The sequence below is a fragment of the Hoplias malabaricus genome, chromosome 1 (assembly GCF_029633855.1).
Source record: "Hoplias malabaricus isolate fHopMal1 chromosome 1, fHopMal1.hap1, whole genome shotgun sequence".
Classification (NCBI taxonomy): Eukaryota; Metazoa; Chordata; class Actinopteri; order Characiformes; family Erythrinidae; genus Hoplias; species Hoplias malabaricus.
Genome location: NC_089800.1, coordinates 21821218 through 21844094, shown reverse-complemented (window position 1 = coordinate 21844094; position 22877 = coordinate 21821218). Strand labels below are relative to the sequence as shown.

Below are 22877 nucleotides of genomic sequence, written 5' to 3'. Positions count from 1 at the left end.
CCTGGAGCTGTGTGACTGCGACACTACCTGCTGCGCCACCGTGCCGCCCCGAATATTTAGTATGTCATTCAGTATAAATCTGAGCTAATTTTAATGCAACAAATGAGTAGTTCTAATAAATAAAGAACAATAAGTAGAAGAAAAAAGTATCCACTGAAATTGCAAATAAACACACTTTTTAACAAGACTTTTCACATCCAATCTACAACTCAGAAAATTGTAATTAATTTATACCAGAATCACACAATTCATGTTTGATGTTAAATGAATTTCCTAAATATAACTGGACTGGAGCGTGGGACTGTGCAGAACAAGCCCCTCATATCTGCACTATGTTAAATTGTTAAATTTGTTCCCATACCTTGATTCAGCAGCAGAGCTGTAGGGTGGAAAGAGAGAAAGAGAAAATGATTTTATTATTATAACCATATCCTTTGTCAACATTTGTTAATATATATCAAGATAATTTAGCAATATATAATACATTTTAAGGACTTGAAGCAATTATATGCCCAATCAAAAACATGTATCTCCCAAAATAGTAACTTTACAAGAGAAGGAAAAACCTTCTTACATTTCAATGGAAGTCAATGTAAAAATATATTATTCAGAGTAATGTTGGAGCGTTTCTATTGGTCCATTCATCATGAAATGTTCACACAGTGTGAATACATGTTTTTGATTGGACAGTGATGATATGGTATTGGTTCAGTTCAGTTCAGCTCCTTTTTTGTCCCCAAGGAGAAACTTGTTTTCCAACCTGGTACACTAAATATATATCACAAAATAAAAACACACAAACATCATACCCAGAACAACTCAACAGCATATAAAATGCATCTCACAAATGTAAGGACCCTATAGCCTGAGGTATAAAACAATTCTTTTACTTTTAAGCGTTGGGAAAATAAATCTGCTTCCAGAAGAAAGTAACTGAAATTCATAATTTAATGGATGGTCTGAACAACTCAATATCAGTCTCGGTTTCTGAGTAACATGATGTATAAACACGTCATGTAAAAGAATTTGCACATTTACAATTCACAGTTGAAGTAATTCTTATTCTGCACTCTGCCAAGTAGCTGCATCCAAACCTTACATCACCAACTAATGCAAAGCATCGGATGCAGTGGTGTAAAGCACGCCGTCACTGGCCTCTAAAGCAGTGGGGATGTGTTCTCTGGAGTGAAGAATCACTCTTCTCCATCTGGCGATCCGATGGATTGGTCTGGGTTTGGCATTGCATTGTAAAGTGTGGTGGAGGGGGGATTATGGTGTGGGGTGTTTTGTTAAGATTTAAGCTTGGCCCTTTGTCCCAGTGAAAGGAACCCTTAATTCTTCAGCACACCAAGAGATTTTAGACAATTTAATTTTTTCCAACGTTGTGAGAACAGTTTGGTGACGGCCCTTTCCTGTTCCAGCATGACTGTGCACCAGTGCACAAAGCAAGGTCCATAAAGCAAATAGTTTTGGCGATATCGTGAAAGTGGTGGTTATTTCTAATGCAAAAATGTGGTACAAGATTTATGGAGTCAGATTAGTACACAAAACATACTCATAATTCCAATACTGTGTTAATTATGCTCTGAAAGTCTTGGGACTTGAAAAGTATTTTGATCTAGTAGATTTGAATGTTCTGATGAGCATTTTTCAGCATTCCCATCTCTCTCTCTCACACACACACACACACACACACACACACACACATACAAGCAAGCAAATACATACCAGAGATTCCTCTCTTCAGCCAGCGAGGCTCCTCAAGGACAATGTAGAAATTCTCATGTTTCTCATACTCTTCATCATCAATAATTCTGACCTGAAGGGTTTGACTGAACACACACAAACACAGAAAACACACAAACAAAATATAAACTTTCTGGTTAGACTTTAAACCATCACCTCCATTAGCTGCTTTAAAAAGACCAGGGTAAATGTAGTTGCTTTATGAAACAATTCATAGTGGCCATTGGGCAAAGGGCAAGCGTGGAGGGGCTCTTGGTGTCTACCCTTAACTCTAACAAAAAAAAGACTGACACAGTTTTCTCCTCCAAATGCATTGAGCTGTGCAGTAATGTTGTGTTGCAGCACACCCTTGTGTGAGGAGAGAAATCCGAAAACTTCACTTGATCTCTGAAAGTGTGCTGTGTATGTTTAGTTCACGGTTGCCCTGTCTGTATTAAAATGATGATTAATGACCATTAAAGTGTTTACAATCTAATTAATAACAATGCTATATACAGATTTGAAACCATTTATAAGTCTTTCTAAGTGTAGTCTTATTTTAAAGTGGTGCCAGTAAATGAGAAATACAGACAAGCACAGGCATGAAACTGGACCTGTATTTGTCAGTACTGTTAAAGGTCAGGAATGAAAACAGACCTGCACCTGTGACGTGACCTAAACATCCAAATTCCTCTAATTAACAGCTCTCCAAGGTAAATGTACAATAAACCTCAGTCTCCTACAAAACCACACATTTAAAATAGAAATCTCCTATGGCAAACAGCACAACACTTACGTAGTCTGGTCATTGGTGAACTCCAGCTCTCCGTGTGTATCTTCATAGTCGATGCCCCCTCCCTGAGCTGTTCCTGGCTCTGTGTGGTAGGGCACAACGACAGTGCCTCTGGCCCCAGAATTCCTCACCACCGTCACCTCCATGGTTCCGACACTTTCACTCACACGCATCACGCGGTCACTAAATGTGAAGATTCCTGCATGGTCGTCATCCAGTATGGTTACTGTAGCAACTAGTGGCTCCACTAGTCGACCCTTGGGAGCCTGGCCAGCCTCATCACTCTCAAACATGCCTTCAGCATCACCGACCCTCAAATTCAGCAGACGCACAAAGAAATGCTCATCCTCTTCAAATATGTCATCGTCTATTATTCCCACCTGAGAGAGAGAAAGGAGTCAAGCAGGGGACAAGTCAAGCAAAAGCAAAACTATTTCTGCTCAAACTGATATATGAGCTCAGTCTGAGGAGACACTCTACAGCCCGTGATGGTCAGGAGGGAGGAGACCGCCCCCTCTGGTCACTCTTGAGCTGTTCTTGTTTAGGTTTTTACACATTTGATGAGTGCACAGACTTGGGGAGAAGGCTCAAACTCTCTCATGTGGGGGAGGGGTATAGCCTCGTAGAAAGTCTCCTACCTCAAAGTGGAGACATTTAGCACTTTTCCACCAACAAGGAATCGGAAGGGTTCCCATTCACTAATTTGGAAACATAAATGGAACTGCGAACCAGAAAAGCAACTCAAGAGTTGGTTCCTCTGTGAACTGTGATGTCGTCCTTGTGTTTGTCAAGTTTAAGAAAAACCACAAAGAGCACAGAGCCTCTAATAAAGTGTTATAGCACAATGGAGATGGATGGGGTGATTTCTATAAATAAACAATAGAAAATAAAACAGGAATGAGCTACGTTTGTGGGCATTTCCTGGGGCTGTGTTTACAGCGACCTGAGGTGAATTTGTAATTTTTCTCCTCTGTTCATGAGCTCAGCAGGACATTTACACACTTTACTGTGATATGAACCTGCTGTACACTAAGTGTAAACAATAACCCTAGAGTTATTAAATCCCCCACAACAATAAAAACTACATCCTGTTGCACAGATATTTGCTCCCTGAGAGCTGCATTCAGCTCTTTGATGGCTGACTCAGCATTTGCATCAACTTAGAGCTGCAGTGGCGACAAAGGCTGAAAACCTTCTCTGTAAATGAAAGGGTCTGGAAGGCCATAAATTTCGTTTTAATCTAGTCGTGCAGTCAAGTCCCCATTGTTTCATTGTTTGGAAAAAAACCAAAATGCACGTCTGTCATAATCACATGAAAGGCTCATAAAACAATAAATTATTGCTTCACAAAAAAGCACGATTATTAAATCTAAAACTAAAATACATAAACAGTGAGAGCTACCGTGTGTGTAGTCCTCATTTAAGACAATAAATGCAGATTTACTGTTATAATTTTCAGAATGTGTGCTAATGTAATAAACTGACACAGCAAAAAGAGAAATATTTCAGTTAACAAAATGATAAAATAATAAATACATGTAAAAAAAAACCAACTACAGTAAGACCTGTTTTGACAGAACAAGAGAGTAGTGACACTGAAAACTCATTTCATCATCTCTCCAGGTGTTAAAATGAGGTGATAGGGAATGGCAAATGTGTGAACTCCCACTCTCCCTCTGCCTCTTTACACTTCCCACACAACCCTGCCCTTAATCCTGCATCCTTCCTCTTTCCTTCTTAACCCTATATAGAACAACAAAAGAATAATCTATATGTTTCCTTAGTAATGTGCTTTATATCACTTTTTCTGTTTTTCTAAATTAATTTACTGTACCTAATATAATTAGATAAAATAATAATGGTAATGTACTAGAAGGGTTAATAAGGATCTAAAACTAGGCCAACAAACAAAATTCTAGGAGAAAGGCTGCATAAATCAATGTATCCCATTTGTCTTTGCTCTTGCAGTCTGCAGTCTGATCAATTCAATGCCCTTGTCTTTACACATTGGTCCATCTCTCTAATGGAGTTCTTCTATTGCATGATACATATTCTACTTTACTGAGATCTACTTGGCTTTTTACTTTTCAATTAGGCAAATTTGTACCTGGTCCTTGCTCGTGGATCCTAGTGAGCTGAGTGCTCATTGGCCAGAGAGACTCATCAATCATAGTTAAATTCAGATATTCAGCACAAACTAACCATTTATAAACTCTTCAAGCTACAGTATACATCACATTTGGTCCGACTTACAATGGAAGCTCGTAAAATTATGTTGTTATTATGTTACTAGCTCCATTGTGGTTTCCAAAGTCTGCGGTTATTCTTAGTTAGTGTGTAACATCACTACTCACGCTGGTTATGGAGGCAGCACTGCCTTTGAGGCAGGACAAATGTAATTGGTTACCAGCCAAAAGGTGGTGATGATCTTGACGGCTTGGAGATTTCCAAATCTGTGCTGGTAAAACTCCCCTAGACCCCTGTGTTTGCCTGCTTATTGATTAAATGATGCTTATTTCTTCACAAATCATATAAAATCAAATTAAATTAAATCAGTTTATTTGTCACATACAGAGTTATAGATATAGATAGGTACAACTTGCAGTGAAATGCTTTGGTGACTATCCACACACATTAACAAAAATAAGAGGTAAGGAAATAGGAAATAGAAATAGAATAAAATAAAAATAAAATATATAGACATTTTCAGAATAAATAATACTAAACTAAAATGAAAACAAAGAAATAAAACAAAGAAATTAAAATATATAAAAATGTATAAAATTATAAAAAGTATAAAAAGTGAGAGAAGAAATGTAGATCAAAGAACATAGTGTGCATCTGAATGTGCAAATTAATGCAGTGCAAAAAATGAAGTGACAAGTGAAAAATCTGTGCAGAAGAGCAGTTAACAGTCCTGTATGTGGTGTAAAGTGTGAGCTGGATGAAGTCTGGGTTTAGACCTGGTTCAGAGTCCGTATAGCCATTGGAAAGAAGCTCCTCCTCATCTTCTCTGCATTCGTTTTCAAGAAGCGAATACGCTGATGGCAACAGAGTGAAGAGTTTGTTCTTAGGATGACTGAGGTCCTTCACGATCTTGTTTGGCTGTGGACCAGCCCCGCTTCTCATAGGTGGTCTGGAGGTCAGGAAGTATGACTCGCACTACCCTCAGTGGAGTTCGCCTGTCTGTTGGGGTTTATGTGGCACTTTATTTATAGTGTTAATATCTCTGTCCAGTGTGTGCTAACCAATCACATTCATCCCACCTTTTTGCTGGTAACCAATCACATTCATTTTGCCTCAAAGTGCTGCCTCCAGAAACATTCTGAGTAATGATTTTGCACACGAGTTCCTGTTAGATACAGTGCTTTGCGTCTACACCAGCTACATTTCAGAGGGAGCCATTGCAGTGGAAAACAAACCAGGAACCAGGTACTAATAAGCAAGCAAGTTGAGTATGTACAATGCAGTGGGAAAGCGCCATATCTAAGTTTGCATTTCTTCTCCCATGTTTACTCACCTTTATCTCTTTTCTTGTTTCTCCTGGCTTGAACACGAGCGTGCCCTCACTGTACTCATAATCTGAGCCTGCGTTGGCTGTGCCATCCTCCGTGCGGTAGTCAACATAGAAGGTGGATTCACCAGCACCGCCCTGGCACACCACCGCTAAGGACAACAAGCCACAGTTCTCCATGCACTGGCTGTGTCCACTCTCAAAACTGATTCGGCTGCAGGTGGCATAATCTTCCTGTTCAGATGCTTCATCTTCGCCTGTGGTGGCTGCTCTCTTTGCATGATCAGCAGCATGCTTCTTTAGCACATTGCCAGCTCCAATCATCATGCGTGTAGCTTGGACGCGGTAAAAAGCCCGACTCTTCTGCTGGTGCAGCAGGGCGTAATAGTTGGCAAGCTCCACTAGCTGCTCCAGCTCTTTATCAGGATATTTTTGTTTCAGGTCCTTTAGAATGCGAATTACCTAAAGGAAAATATGAGGGAGGGAGAGGAGAGGTGAGACTTCTGTACTTTTTTTAAGAAAAAATGTTTGATAAGAGCACATTTAATTATGTGTACATATACCACTTAGCCATGAAATTATGACCACCTCCTTGTTTCTATACCCACTGTTCATTCTCACAACTCCACTGACCATGTAGGAGCACTGTGAAGTTCTTATCCAAATCCTGAGCAGGTATGATTTGTCTGATGAATTGAACTCTGCGCTGTGACACTGGTATATTGGTGGGGTGTTAGTGTGTGTTATAAGAGTGAGCTACTGTCTATTTCTTTACATCTACAAGGTAGAACAATGAGAGAAATGTTTCTAATAAAGTGGATTGGGCTTGGACACTTTCTAAAAACTCAAGCAGCACTGCTGTGTCTGATCCATTCATACCAATTCAACACTCCCTAACAAATCACCACAATGTCAGTGTCACTCTAGTGGTGATAATGAGAAGTCAGTCCTGTAGGGGTCCTGACAGGGGAGAAAGGTGGCAAACAAAGTATGTAGAGGAACAGAGGACTACAGTCTGTTAATGTAGTACACAGTGCTTCTTTATAGTCAGTGGAGCTGAGAGAATGGAGAGTGTCTTTAGAAACAAGGGGGTGGTCATGATTTTATGGCTGAATCTAATCTAAAGTTTTGTTGCACACATGTTTATCCACCTTCACTGTTCCCTCCATCAAATGTAAGAGTGCACCATAGGGTTACAACTAAAAACATATTTGAGTGGTAGCCCATTCTCAACACTAACATGTAACGGTGGCTAATACAATACATATCTTTGGAAAAGTATTAGTCTCTAACATGACTTTTAGAAAAGTGCAGTCTAGTGTTAAAAAAAACCCCAGCAATGTTACTAATATATATAGTTACAACAGTGGTCTTATGGTTGTCCTTTTTCACAGATATACAAGTTAGAAGGGTAGTGATAAACTGGGCAGTAACAGCTACAGTCAGTAACCTTAACCTACATAGTGCACATATATGGTTGGTATACTTGATAAACTCTGTGTATGTAAATGTGTTGTCTTGGACAGGCCTGAGTATTTTCTTCAATTTTCTTAAAGATATTTTAATTTGAATGCTTATTCTTGGAGGTTTTGTGACAAATATGTTCAGTTCAGGTCAATACTATTTTGCCAAACTTTGTGGAATACAATGCACAATATCTTCTGGGGTTAAAACGTATTTAAACATATACAATATTGGGCAGCCTTGAACAATTCAATTAAGCAATTTAGATGCTGTGTAGCTATGGACTCCTACTCATCTGCAAGAAACTGCCAGATACAGATGAGTATGAGTTGCCAGTCACAAGACTTGAATTTTCAAGGATTTTCAACATGTTCAAATGTCATTCTCCTTCCCTGTTTGTTTGTGACAGTATCGAATACAATACTATCTGAGACAGTCAGAAAGAATTACCAAATTCAAATATTTACCGGTGTACAGGTACATCTCCGGAGACACTGGCATCACTGTTTGCTACAGATCATACTTTTATTAAGATGTCTGCAGCTAATGGGACTGTGAAGAATGTGGAGGTAGGTATAATACTTTCCAAAAATATCTCCAATTACTGGAGTGAACTGTTGAACAAACATCACATCCAAAGGATCTAGAGAGCTGGCCTAGAGAGATCAGGAGTGATAGTTTCAACCTGTAATATAAGCCACATATTAAGTCAAGTATGGCTTCATGGGAAAAGACCAGGGAGGACCCAGGCAGTCATTTAAAGGCAGAACCTTCCTAGACACACCACAAGGTTTGCAGTGAAATACTGTGGAGGTCAATGGTCATTAGCTTTGTTTGCTGCCTCTAGTACTGAAGGCCTTGAGTGAATTAAAGGGAAAAAAAAATCTGAAGATTGCCAAGGCATTTCAGAGCAAAATGTGCTACCTAGAGTCATGACAAACCCAACAAACCCAAATAACCCAAAGAATCATTGAAACAGAAAATAAAATAGATGGTAGAGTGTGGTTTATTAAATACTGGGGAGGGCATATTTGCATTTCACTTTTACATTTAAAACCTTTGTTGTTGCATAAATTAAAACACCCTAATTAAATAGTCTGACACTCAAAAGTTCTTCAGTTTTGCTTAATTCTGAAATATTATTAATGATATAACTGAAACCCCAGGGTGGCAATAATGTTGATCAGAACTCTATATTTTATTTAACACATATGTCTGATTTTTATATCTAAAGCAAAGTTTTTTTTAAACAATACATTCAAACAGTAACAATTTAAGCAGAAGTTGATTTCTTGTAGGACTTTCATGTTATAAAATTTAGAGCTGCTAAGTATACAATCAAAACCTTGATAATTTTATCATCCTAATAATTATACATTTCTTGTTATATGTAATTACACACCTGTCACATGATGTGATGAGAGAGTGGGCACGTAATTATCTTAATAATTTAGATTGGAATCATTAAATCTCTAAACAGAAAAAAAGGGAAGAAAATGATCTGTAGTCCATATCTTTCTTCTCACCTCTTTGCGACTCTCGTCCAGTTCTTTTGTACTCTCCACATTAATGGTTGCACTGTTGGAGTTGAGCAAGGTTGCCATTGTACTTGCATTACTGGCCCCGCCCTGGCCATGTTCTCCACTCATAACCCCGACTGAACACCTTGGAAACTTTCCATCCATGATCATATCAGCTCCTTTAGGGGTCATCTCTCCCTCCGTCTCAACCACAACCCCTGTTCTCTTGTCGGCACGGTAACGCTTGGACATGTACTTGTAAAAGAGAAGCCGCCGATCGGCAATCCAGGCCAGAATTACACACACCGGGAAGAAGCAGAGAGTGACCAAAGCCTCCCACACCTAATACAAACACAAATCAAACACACAAACACAACCACAAGAAACATACACACACCCCAACACACCACAAACAGCATTGAAAGTGAGCATGTTCCTACACAAGTAAATAACTTCAAAGTCTGAGTTGTAATAAGATGTAAAAAGCTTGATGAACTGAGCAGTTGGTCTTAACAACATGCATTTAGGTCATTTTAATTACAACGAATGAATAGGACTGATATTGAGAAACGAATTTTATCAACTGTCTCCTACATACCTCGACAACACCAGGTGAGATGACGGAGAGAATGAGATACAGCCATATGTATGCAAAGATGCTCCAGAAAGCAGTAATGAAGAAGACCCTCAGGTGTTTAATCTTCCTCACCTCCCCATCAGGGATCACCCACACACAGATGCCAATGATAACAAACATATTAAAGGCAGCACTGCCCACAATTGTGCCGGGGCCGAGTTCACCTGATTTAAAACCATGTCCACACACCTGCACACACAAACACACACACACACACACACACACACACACACATAAAAGATAAGCATTGTCTGTTGGATTTTAGTTCATAAAATGTTTCATGATTAATACAAATGTATTTATAACTTAAAAATCATATTTGGGGAATATTTACTTTGAACCAGGACTCAAAAAGGAACCACATCTGTATGAAAAACTATAAAATTATATGAGCCATGTGGATAAAGATAAATGTACAATAAATTGAGAATATACATCGTAAGAATGAAAGTGAATCTGTCATTAGACAGAAGAGTAAAACATGTTACACAGGTGGCATCCTCTCCCAGCACCATGCTGGAATTCACTGAGCTCCTGAGAGTTACCTGTTCTTTCACAAATGTTTGTAGAAGCAGTCTGCACACCTAGGTGCTTGGTTTTATTCACCTGTGGCCATGGACGTGAGTGGAACACCTAAATTCCTTGATTTGGATGTGTGACTGAATACATTTTGAAATATAGTGTAGTATAAAGAGATATGAATGTTTACAAATACAACAACGGGCAGCACGATGACGCAGCAGGTTAGTGTCGCAGTCACACTGCTCCAGGGACCTGGAGGTTGTGGGTTCAATTCCCGCTCCGGGTGACTGTCTGTGAGGAGTTTGGTGTGTTCTCCCCGTGTCCGCGTGGGCTTCCTCCGGGTGCTCCGGTTTCCTCCCACAGTCCAAAAACACACGTTGGTAGGTGGATTGGCGACTCAGAAGTGTCCGTAGGTGTGAGTGTGTGAGTGAATGTGTGTGTGTGTCTGTGTTGCCCTGTGCCCAGGGTGTAATCCTGCCTTGCGCCCAATGATTCCAGGTAGGCTCTGGACCCACCGCAACCCTGAATTGGATAAGCGGTTACAGATAATGAATGAATGAATGAAATGCAACAACAGCACAAATTTGTACAGAAAGTGCAGTCAACAATCCCAAAAAAGATGAATTGTGTAAACAGCATTCTGAGACTAAGGCACTTAATTTATCTCACAAACATGGCAATTCCTCTTCGTAAGCTAAAAGATAAACAGCACAGCAAACTGTAAAATAATAACAGAATGTTTTTTTAATGTCAGATAAGAGATACTAATATATAGAGTTACAATGTTTGCCATCTTTAAAATAGAATATATTCAAGATTATATATAATCTTATATAAAACAAAGCACATTTCTAAGCTTGGATCTTAGCAGAACCTAGAGTGTAACATTCCTTCGTTATTACCTAGCTAAATTGTGGATGATTAATAATCATAATAATAATAATACTAATAAAATGGGCTAAATTCATAAAATATGTGATGGCAATAACAATGTTAAACCAATGATCTAGTTTCAATGTAATGTGGAGTGTATCCTCTGAACCTTATTATATTCGGAGCACTGATATATTATCAGCTCCTATATTCACATAATCATTTTCACTGGGAAATGGATGGCAAAAACCAATTCACAATTTACATTTCTGCTGTGTAACAGCAGGACATACACATCGCCCCAGATTTCAGGCTTATCACGAAGCTGTCAAATATTTTGCACCATCCTCAGAGGCCAAAATATATATCATTTTTATTAGATATTTTTTCTCTAAAACCCATCAACATTTTGAGGTAATGGCACCAAAGGCAGCTCCAGAAGGCCAGCTGCTATGTCAGCACTAGCTAAATGTTTGCTAGCATTGTAAATGCTTCATGAATCAGATTTTGACAGTGACATGATATGATTATCTGAGGCAGCTGTCACATTAGATCCTAAAAAGATTAAGACCGAAAAAGCTTGCAAGGCACAAGGCACTTCTTTTTACCCACAGTTCTGTTCTCTACTTTTAATCAGTGTGTAGTGCATACTGAATGTATTCATTTAATTCATTTTAATGAGCAAAAAGTGATGTATATAATTTACTTGAATCAAATGTGAAAACGATATAATATCATCACACATCATTTTCTTTCAGTAAAAATGCTGTTTGAATACTTTGAAAATACTGTTTGAAAATATAACCAGATTTATTTTAATCATCGATTGCTCAAAGGGGCGATTGCTGGCATTAAATTCAAAACAGGCAAATGTTTGTCAAAAGCAATAAACATTTATAATGTACTGTTTTTTGCTGTTTTAATGATTTACAAATCATTTTTTTTATTTACATTTTGCAGTGTCCCAACTTTTTAAGCAATGCACATTGTAAACTAGATACACTATTAAGTTTTGTCCAACCCCCTTCCAAAAAGTAAAGAGAAGTTTACCTCTATGACAGACAGAAGGATCTCAGGAGCTGAGGAGCCTAGAGCCATCAGTGTTAAGTTGGACACAGTCTCATTCCAGATGCGCACAGTTGCCACTGATGTTTCTCCATTAGGCAGAGTGATCGTTACTTCTTTTTCCTGTTTAATAAATATAACACACTCTTGTGAGTTACAGTGCGAATGTAAGCTTTTTAAAACTGTGCTTTACTGTGTTTAAAAGGTATTACACTTAGATAATTCACAAAATGATGTGGGATAGAGTACAATGTCAGTATGCTTTAACATTAATGTAGAAACTCAGAGCGCCTTGTTCAGCATGCACTTTCTAGACAGTTCAACAAATGTACGTCAACACACTTGTATATCCATTTTTGTTCATTTATATTTTAATACATAATTTGAACACAGCAGCTGTCCTTCACACTCTGTGAAAATGGAAATTGAAGAAGGTTATTTCCTTCTCCTGTAAAGTTACTATTTTAGGAGACATGTTTTTTGTATCTGATTGGACAGTGGCGATGTGTAGGACTGTAAAAGAGTATTTAAAATGTTATCATTAAAAATGATAAAAAACAAATGCCAAAGGGTCAAAGTCTGATAGACATTTGTTCAGCGAGGACATTAAATCACTGATGTTTGAACACACAATATATATTTTACCATGGACTTATTACCACAGTTAATTCAAATCTATTAAGAAACAGAAATAGGTTAAAGCCTGGTTCAATTCAGTAGAGTGAAGTGCTGTTGCGCTACTAAAGATTACAACAACAACACTTACACATTTCGTGCAAGAACAGACCATCAAGAACAGAACAAAAGCAAACCCAGTGTTGAGATGCGAGGTGCAGGATGAAGGTGTTTCTTTACTGTTTAAAAGTCTCAGATACGCGTTATATCATATTCTCCATCATCACAAAAACAATTCAGTTCCTTACTGTTGTGTACCTTTAGCTTGGATTCTATTCTATCTACACACACACACACACACTAGTGCACTCGGGGCTGTGAACACACTTCCAGAGCTTGTGCCCGGGGAGCAGTTGTGGATTGTGGAGGAGGACAGTGCTGTTCCTTCACTCCACTGGCCCCAATTATCCTGCTGCTCATGGGAATCAAACCAACTACCTTTCAGCCCTCAGCCCTCTGTCCTCTGCATATTGAAGTATTCTTGAACCACCCAATAAACTATGATTAAATCCCAAGTTACACTGAGTATTATCTCCCTTCAGAAGATTTATATAAAAAATTAAATTAAAAACTATTTTAATAGTTTAAAATAGTTCACTGTTTCCACGTGAAAAACCCGAGGCCACTGTGCATTTTGCACTGCCTTAAATTTCACATAATATTTGTGACATTGTCTCACCTGTGATGTAATAACTTCTATGGATGCCATAAAGCGATCTGCAATGATGGACACACCCAGGAACAGGTACATAAGAGAGACGAAGTAAACAGTGGCTCGGGCAATCTTGTCTCCGAGGCCTGGGTTATGGGGCTCCCAGACTGGCAGGACGATTCCAGGCTTGCACTCCACCACACCACTACAGCGTTTCGTTATGTTGCCATCAGTCACTGATGCATTGATGTTGGGTTCTGGCTCCGTGGAGGGAGACACAGGCTGTATCTCTCGCTGAGATTCCAAAGTGCAGGGGAGAGGGAGAGAGAGAAGAAGGAAGAGGGAGAGGAGGAAGGCACTACAGTGGAGCAAAGAGAGTGCCATCGTTCCTCTTCTCAAGAAGCAAAAGTGTGCAGTATAGAAGATGAAAGAAGAGAGACACAACAAGTAGAAGAATCAGCCACCTGGGGGGGGGGGGGGGGGGGGGGAGAGAGAGAAGAGAAAGTGATCAAGATAAACATGAAAAAGTGTACACAGCTAAATAAGAAACATCGGCTGACATTTTTCACAAATTGCAACTTGTTAGCAAGTGAATAGTCTCAGCCCACGAGTTGACGGAGAGTCTGATACCTTCAGTGTCAGGATTCTGCCAGTTGCATTGTGATTGGCTCTCTGTACATCTGCATATACACACTTCCATTTATCATATTATATTAGCTCAGGACAAACTCTGCCTCCTTCTACATGTCAGACAGACACAGACTTGTGATTGGTCCTTTGGCCACTTTAAAGTGGCAAAAAGTACCAGACTCACCAAGTGAATCTGGTGACGCGAGATTAGACCCAAGAGAGAGAGAGAGAGAGAGGGAGAGAGAGAGAGAGACAGAGAGAGAGAGAGAGACAGAGAGAGAGAGAGAAAGAGAGAAAGAATGATTTGCACTGTCCTATGAGCAAAAGCATGTTCACAGATATATTCTCCACTGGACCTGGCGTGTTTCCATAGCGACCCTGTAGAATGGTTGGGGAGAAGGTGTGCCCAGAAAATAAAAGATAGTGAAAAAGAAAGACAGAAAGACTACATATCAGAAGTCAGAAAAGCCACTCCAATACTAGTTCATATGGATGCTTAAGCTGTACAGAAGAACACCGTTTATGGGGAAACTCCCATTTATGAAACAGCAAATTTGTACAGTTTAAATGATTCAGGAGAGATGAAAACAATAAAAATACAGTACATCATGGTTTTCCACATGCATCTACAGTGGAATACCACTGGAACAGCACAGAGGCATTGCTTTGGAACATGCTCATTTACAGCATAATTAAGAGCAATATTTCAGTTATTTGAAATTTTCAACAATACATTGTCCTATGTATAATTAGATCTTACAGAGATCTGATTTACTTTGTAGTCCATAGATAAAATGCATTGGGACAGGTCTAAGGTATGTTAAAGAAACATGAGGTATCCTTTTACCTCAAAAGTACAGCTTCAGAAACTGCTTCACTGACCTGTAAGAGCCTCTGTCATTGCTACCCCAGACTGAGCACTGCAGCAGCTGCACTATGTAATTTTTGGAAGAGGGTGTGACTCCCTGCTGCACCCACCCCCTCAACCCTGATTTCAGGACAGTGCTCTAAATGTGATTTTCACCCTGCAGCTGTAGGGGGTGCCAGGAGCAAAAATACAAAATCTTACATAGTGATCCTTTAAAACCTTAAAAATTAATAATCTTTTTTTGGTATACAGCAATGTCAGCAATTATGAATGTTTCCATATATAGCAGTGTTCAGCATTATGGGTCTTAACCTGGGGACTATTATTTTTTAATTTTTGGTCTCTGACATACTAATGCTCATATATTATAATTCATTCATTCATTATCTGTAAGCGCTTATCCAGTTCAGGGTAGAGGTGGGTCAAGAGTCTACCTGGAATCATTGGGCGCAAGGCAGGAACACACCCTGGAGGGGGCGCCAGTACTTCACAGGGCGACACACACTCACACATTCACTCACACCTACGGACACTTTTGAGTCTCCAATCCACCTACTGACATGTGTTTATGGAGTGTGGGAGAAAACCGCAGCACCCAGAGTAAACCCACGCAGACACAGGGAGAACACACCACACTCCTCACAGACAGTCGCCCGGAGGAAACCCACTCAGACACAGGGAGAACACTCCACACTCCTCACAGACAGTCGCCTGGAGGAAACCCATGCAGACACAGGGAGAACACACAACACTCCTCACAGACAGTCACCCGGAGGAAACCCACGCAGACACAGGGAGAACACACCACACTCCTCACAGACAGTCACCCGGAGGAAACCCACACAGACACAAGAGAGAACACACATCACTCCTCACAGATAGTCACCTGGAGGAAACCCACAAAGACACAGAGAGAACACACCACACTCCTCACAGACAGTCACCCGGAGGAAACCCATGCAGACACAGATAGAACACACAACACTCCTCACAGACAGTCACCCGGAGGAAACCCACGCAGACACAGGAAGAACACACCTCACTCCTCACAGACAGTCACCTGGAGGAAACCCATGCAGACACAGGGAGAACACACCACACTCCTCACAGACCGTTACCCGGCACGGGACTTGAACCCACAAATTCCAGGACCCTGGAGTTATGACAGAGACACTACCTGCTGCGCCGCCGTGCCACCTCATATATTATAATAGGTAATTTAAATATTATTTCAAATTATTTAGATACATTGAGAGAGAAGAGGGATATAGAAAACAGTCCAAAAACATGGAGGGTAGGTGAATTGGCTTCTCTAATAACTGTCCTGGTGTGTGAGTGAATGTGTGTGTGCCCAGATATGGATTGGCGCTCTGTCCTGGGTTAAACCCTAGTGCCCGATGCAGTCCTCCAGGTGGATGGTCGTTCCTGGTCGAGAGTACGCTGTGCGCGTTTGGCTGCCGCTTCTCACCAGTGTGTGTGTGGATTGAGCGTTCTGAGCAGTGTGGATTGTAAAGCGTCCTTGGGTGTCTAGAAAGGCGCTATATAAGTGTAAAGATACATACAAAACACATAGAAATTATACACACACACAAACACACACACATGCTTGTCTATCTCAGCAAATGTGCTCACATATTTTAGTTAAGAACAGACCCGAAAACACACAGATACACCATATCAGCTCAATATTCAGTCAATAAGCATTATCATATAAGAAATAAACACACCTGGAACTTTTAAATATATAAACTACTAAAAGACAGGACCTTAGAAATAAACGATCATTTTTAAAGGTATAACCTACATTTAAACACATCACATAACTTTTTATTATTCATGCATGAAAGCATCTGTATCTGTGGTCTAGTGAGGCATCATTTGCAGTTCAAAGAATTCTGGGAGATAACGAAGATTCAGAGGAATTGTTTGACTTCTGTAAGCTCTAATTCATGTATGTGTGCAATAATGAATGTTTTCTTTTACGTGCACTATACCAAGCACCCACTTTTATATTGCTTCCATTTGTGTCTTGGCAAAACATGACTCCCCTAGCCAGTGATTTGTGGAGGGAGATATAAACATCGATGTGGAATATAACTGAAAGGCCACTAGTGCTCTTTTAATCGTAATCCTCTTGTTAATAGATCACTGCCATCTCCCAATGGGTTCCAAAGTGGGGAGCTATTGCTATTGCAATTAAGCAATTGACATTTGAAAAAAAATAAATAATAAAAATCCAGTGGATTCTGGATGCAAAAGGCATGTATGTGTGTGATGGAGTGGGTGGCATGACAATAGTCTTACACAAATTATACAAGGGTGACACTGCAAAATATTTGGGAACCACTAAATGTCTTCTCTGGACACGCCTGGACACAGAGCATGTGTTAAAATCACTCAATTTTTACCCAGCGTGAGTCCTCTGCTGAGCTCAAAGGGGCAGCAAAGATTTGACTAACAACTTTATTTAACCGTGGAAATGCAAATGGCTCTTTAGGCTCCCTAGTGGACCATCCTGAGAGGAAAATGTATTAACAGTGTTTTTCTGTTCTTCTTTCTCTTTAAATGCAATATTGTTCATTAGGATATTGACTTTTCTTTACAGGCTGCTCATGTATTACTCTTCCTACTGCAGTAATGCAACTACTCATTGCATCCAACTAAATATAGGAAAAAGTGTGGTTTAATAAATTTAGCAGAGGGTAGAGACAAAAGACTTGTTTTTATCAAATTTGAGATGTTTTCAAGGGTAATGTATTAGAAAATACTGACATTAGGGTTAAAAAAACAATTTAACCTGCCAAAGTGATATGAACATATATAAGCCAGACAGTAAGGCTTAGCTAGACCTGATCCATGAGTTTATGATAATGGAAAGTGTGCTTTCTGTTCATGTCAGTCTATTGAAATGAAGACATTACATTGTATTGAAATGGCATTCAATCAACTCATGTGCATGAACAAATGCTGTTCTCTCTGATTTGTTTACTTTCAGAAGCTCCACATATTTTACGGTGGAACCATGTGTTTGAGGTGAAAAACAACCATTGTTTGTTTGTGCCTGACTTTTATATTGTCTAAGTTTTGTTCATTGTATGAAGTACCACAGAAAACTAGAGCTGTTTAGTTTTGTAGCACTATCGGTAATGGAACAGGAATATAGCAACATCCTCACCTCAGTTGGTGCTTTTCAGAGTTTGGAGTCTCTCCGTTGTCTAAAAACCTCTAGATGGCATTTCTCTGCTGTGAGCAGAGAGAGAGAAAGCCTAGCACCGGACCCAGACACTACACTTTGTTTTTTTACCCATTTAAAGACACTGGGGCTTTGTAAACACATTAGAGCGGTTTCCAGAGCAAACCGACTGCAGAGCAGCACATGGAGAGGAGACACACTCAGAGCTTAATACAAAGTGCTCGATGATTAAAATAGTGAACACTGTTTTTAATGGAACTGACAAAGCTTTTTTTTAAATTTTCCTAGTGATGATGTAATTTGTGACATAGCCACATTTGATTCTTCTGATGTTTTCAGCATGAAAGGAGAGAAGAGCAAGAATATTTGCATATTACACAATGACAGTGTTATCTATGAAACAGTTTGTCCACTAATACTACTTAATGCTGTGCTAACCAAAATGCCATCGCTGACTTTATCAGCAATTTTTTTAAAAGCAATTTAATACATTGTTAGATTTTCAGTCAGCTCTATTTTCAAATGTGAAACACTAAACTTAATTGGGTGAATGACTCACTACAGCTCAAATCTCCTTACTTCACATCTTTGTAATTGGCAAAAGCTATAGCTGGCTTTAGCTTTGGCCACACTTAATGTTGATGCCTTTAGTCTGAACAGCTGCTTTGTGGGTTCAGGCTCTTAGGATGATTGCTGAAAGACATTCTGTTTTAAAGCATAGAGGTCAACATCACTTAATGTTGTCACTAACATAATTACATTTTTACCACATCTTAGCTTTTTAAAAGGGATATAATATAAAGAAAGTGAGGAAGGCTCAGGTAAGAAAAAACATATAACAGGGAAATGAAATATTATAAATGGCATTTGCATTTACTAAATATAGATTGCCATCAGAAAGAGCATGCAATTACAAAAGTATTTTTATAGATATAAAGCTGTCCTATTTATATATTCATTCTAAATATTATGAAGAAATGTGATAATTTCACCTAGAAACATGAATGGAATCCAGACCCTCCGACAGCCACAGTTTGATAAGCAGTTACAGAAAATAAATAAATGAAGAATGAATGAAAGTCCAGCAAATTTGGGCAGAGTATAAAGTTCCTCACAGTATTTTGAGAAAATCAAATGTTCAGCCAGCATGAAAACTGAGCATGAATTGTGCCTGCTTATAGAAATTATTAAAGCAGCTGTATGACTCTCTCACACACCTCAGGACGTCCAGGCTCATTGCAGGGTACAGGACCACATGAAATATAAACTTAATTTAATATGAATAGAAGTCTGAATATTTTATACGTGCGACATAAAAAGATTTTGATGAGGAGATTTTCTCGCTGCTATCTATGGTAACTACAGAAGATAAACTTCATACACACAGATATACCTTGAGCAGAAGAGGTGAATTTGACTCCAAGGAATTTGTACAAAGACTAAAGGCACTTGAGACAGCTCAGAGACACAACACAACACACTGCAATCTACAACATGTGGGACACTCAGATGTCACTCAGAAACTCATTAGCCAATGGGAATACACACACTCACACCTATGGAAAATCCACCTGACCAATTGACAAGATCTGTTCCAGAGAAACCCTGGATCTCTAAATCTACCAATTTGAGACACACCAGTTTCAAAATGAAATGTTCAGCCATGGTGCTGACTGCTTATTTATTCATTATCTGTTACCCTTATCCAGTTCAGGGCGGCGGTGGGTCCAGAGACTACCCAGAATCATTGAGTGCAAGGCAGTAATACACCCTGGATTGGGCGCCAGTCCTTCACAAGGCAACTTTACATATTCTAGAGCATAAACCATGCCACAGGGACCTGTTACCAATGTAAAACACTTGATATTCACTGGAGGGGTCTAACTTTTTCAAATGCTTTCATTGTGTTCAGCACTGAATGTACCGAGAGAGCACACACTAAAGTGCACATTACAAAAATGAATGCCATAATTGAAGTCTAAAGAACCAAGCAGTAATTCATCAAAGGAGCAAGGGAGGCTCCTTCTAATCTTTACATATCAATCTTCACCATAAGACATTTAAGAATGTGTACAGGTCTGTATTTCATTGCCCTGCAGACCTACTCCCATTTGCCTTCTTATGGCTGGTCAGTTTGAGTGTTTATTTCCCATTGTGGTAGCACCACTATAAGGCACAAAAGTGTGTAAATATAATGACTCTCTTTAACCTCTCCCACAGACGCCACAAAGAGACCACAACAGTTAATCCACTACTGCATGGAAACACATGGTTGTGATGAGTCATAATATCCAACAAATGCAGGATTCAACACTAGAGAGAGAGAGAGAGAGAGAGAGAGAGAGAGAGAGAGAGAGAGAATTAATTTGTTTGTCAGTGATTCTTCCAATCTAACAAATGTTTTTTCAAATGAGTCCTTATGATAATTTTAATTTGTGCTTAGGGTTAGGGTGTGTTGTGTAAGGAGACAAGAGGTGGAAGTAAATGGAGAAATGCTTATTTATTACATAGCTGAGACCGAGTGAATGTGTCTGTCTGTCTGACATCAGCTCCGGCTGAGAGCCCGCTGAGTCCCTCTTTTTGACTGCTGCTTCTCCCCATGTCTTACTCGGCCTGCTGAAACAGCTAGTATTTACAGTCATTGTCTATTTTGGGATCCTGTTATAACCCTGTGGCTTTCACTGTGTGCTGCTCACTGACTGGCTATGTACTCTTACTAACATTTGTGCTGTTTGGTATCCTCTGTATCGCTGTGTTTGTGCTGGTCTTTTGATGCTCATTGTTCTGTGCACTATTCTGTAAGCTTTTTGGCTGCTTGAAAAGCATGATACAAATAAAATATTAATTAATTCATTGTCTGTGACCCTTATCTGGTTCAAAGCCTACTCAGAATCACTGGGCGCAAAGCAGGAACACACCCTGGAGAGGGGGCTAGGCCTTTACAGGGCAACACACACTCAAACAGACACAGGGAGAACACACCACACTCCTCACAGACAGTCACCCTGAGGAAACCCACATGGACACAGGGAGAACACACCACACTCCTCAGAGACAGTCACCCGGAGGAGACCCAAGCAGACACATGGAGAACACCCCACACTCCTCACAGACAGTCACTCAGTGGAAACCCATGCTGACACATAGAGAACACACCACACTCCTCACCGACAGTCACCCAGAGGAAACCCACGCTGACACATGGAGAACACACCACACTCCACAGACAGTCACCCAGAGGAAACCCACGCTGTCTGTGAGGAGTGTGGTGTGTTCTCCATGTGTCAGTGTGGGTTTCCTCTGGGTGACTGTCGGTGAGGAGTGTGGTGTGTCCTCGCCTAAATGTATTATTTAGTAAAAGTATTTGTAAAATTGTATTTTATTTCACCCACCACTTTCACAATTTCATTTTAACTACAGTTTTGGAACAGATATACAAGTAATTTAAAACTTCCATGTTACGCTCCAAGGAAGACAGTAAAACCTTATTTATGACTACAATCTTTATTATTAGATTCCAAGCACTTTTACTAAATAATACATTTAGGCTCCATTGGGAGTTATTACCAGTGTTGGTTTTAGTTTAACACTATTTTACTGCAGTTTCATTCTCCCTTAAAATGTGCACTCTCATTGTCTCTTTCTTTCAATTATATCCTCTCTTGGAATTCTTCTCCTCTCCCTCATTCTGAATTAGAACTCCACTCAGGCTCCTTAACCAGTGAGGACCGGTTTACGTGGGGAGAATGTTAGGGATGGTGGATCAATAAGGAGCTGCACAGTGCTTAGTGACAGCGAGCTTCTCTTCACCTCGCTGTGTTCTTACAGGCCCAAATACAATACACTCCACTGGGATGACAGTCACAAAGCTGCTCGTTAATGAGGAATAGATTTCCTTTTTACTTTTGACAGCCAACGTGTGAATGGGAGAACAAGCAGAACAAAGGGTGAAGAAAGATGCTGGAATTTAATTGAATGTGAGTCCAGTCTGCATGGATGTCATCCCAGGAAAGGCTTGGAAAACACTGATCTGCATTACACTAGAATACACATATCACTGCAGAGCTAGTGCTCTCTAGAACCTGGCCGCGATGAGCAGAAATGGGAGTTTTTACAGTGCCACTAAAAAACGCAAGAGGATTCCCAGATATGAGGCTTCAGTTAGTGCATTTTTCCACTATTTTGGCTGTATTTCCAAATGCTCACCTTTTTAAAGTAAAGCTGAGCTATCGAAAAAGAAAGGTATATGAAGTCAATGTGGCCACAGTTGCTACCAAAACAAAGCGGTTGTGGCATAATTGCCACATGGTGGCCAATCATTTAGTGTTCAGTAGCAGTAATAGTGCTAGCCTCTCTATTGTCTTATACCCAATTACTGCAAGTTTTCTTTGCTTTTTAATGGAATATATCATTCTATTTCCAAATTAAAAGGAGATCCTGGACAAATGCTTAGATACTATATTAACTTTGAGTTTTAAACATTTAGCTCCATTTGCTCCCATTCATTAGCAGTACTTTTTTGATACATTGGCCACGCCCAAGACCAAGCACCACATACTGGATCAACAAGGGGGAAAGCTCGTAAGATGAGAAGAGACTGTTACTGCAGAAAAAAAATGAAAATGGATAGTAATACGATTTCAGAAGACAAACGAGGAGTTGATCAGCAACTGAACATTCAGTGTAATAGCACAAATTCAAAACAGCATCATAATAAGTCATTATTTATTTGCATATATCTATTCT

At 39.6% G+C, this 22877-nt stretch overlaps 1 protein-coding gene across 1 annotated transcript in view; it reads right to left on the bottom strand.

Moving 5' to 3' along the window:
- slc8a2b (solute carrier family 8 member 2b) overlaps window positions 1-22877 on the bottom strand; it is a 56281-nt gene that overhangs the window by 5624 nt on the left and 27780 nt on the right. Inside the window, exons 2-9 of the mRNA XM_066651891.1 lie at window positions 13468-13904; window positions 12099-12236; window positions 9615-9842; window positions 9023-9358; window positions 6039-6494; window positions 2522-2898; window positions 1729-1832; window positions 362-379 (exon numbers count right to left, since the gene is read on the bottom strand). Coding sequence (XP_066507988.1) covers window positions 362-379; window positions 1729-1832; window positions 2522-2898; window positions 6039-6494; window positions 9023-9358; window positions 9615-9842; window positions 12099-12236; window positions 13468-13824 — 2014 coding nt within the window. The 5' untranslated portion in view covers window positions 13825-13904. The remainder of the gene's footprint in view (window positions 1-361; window positions 380-1728; window positions 1833-2521; window positions 2899-6038; window positions 6495-9022; window positions 9359-9614; window positions 9843-12098; window positions 12237-13467; window positions 13905-22877) is intronic.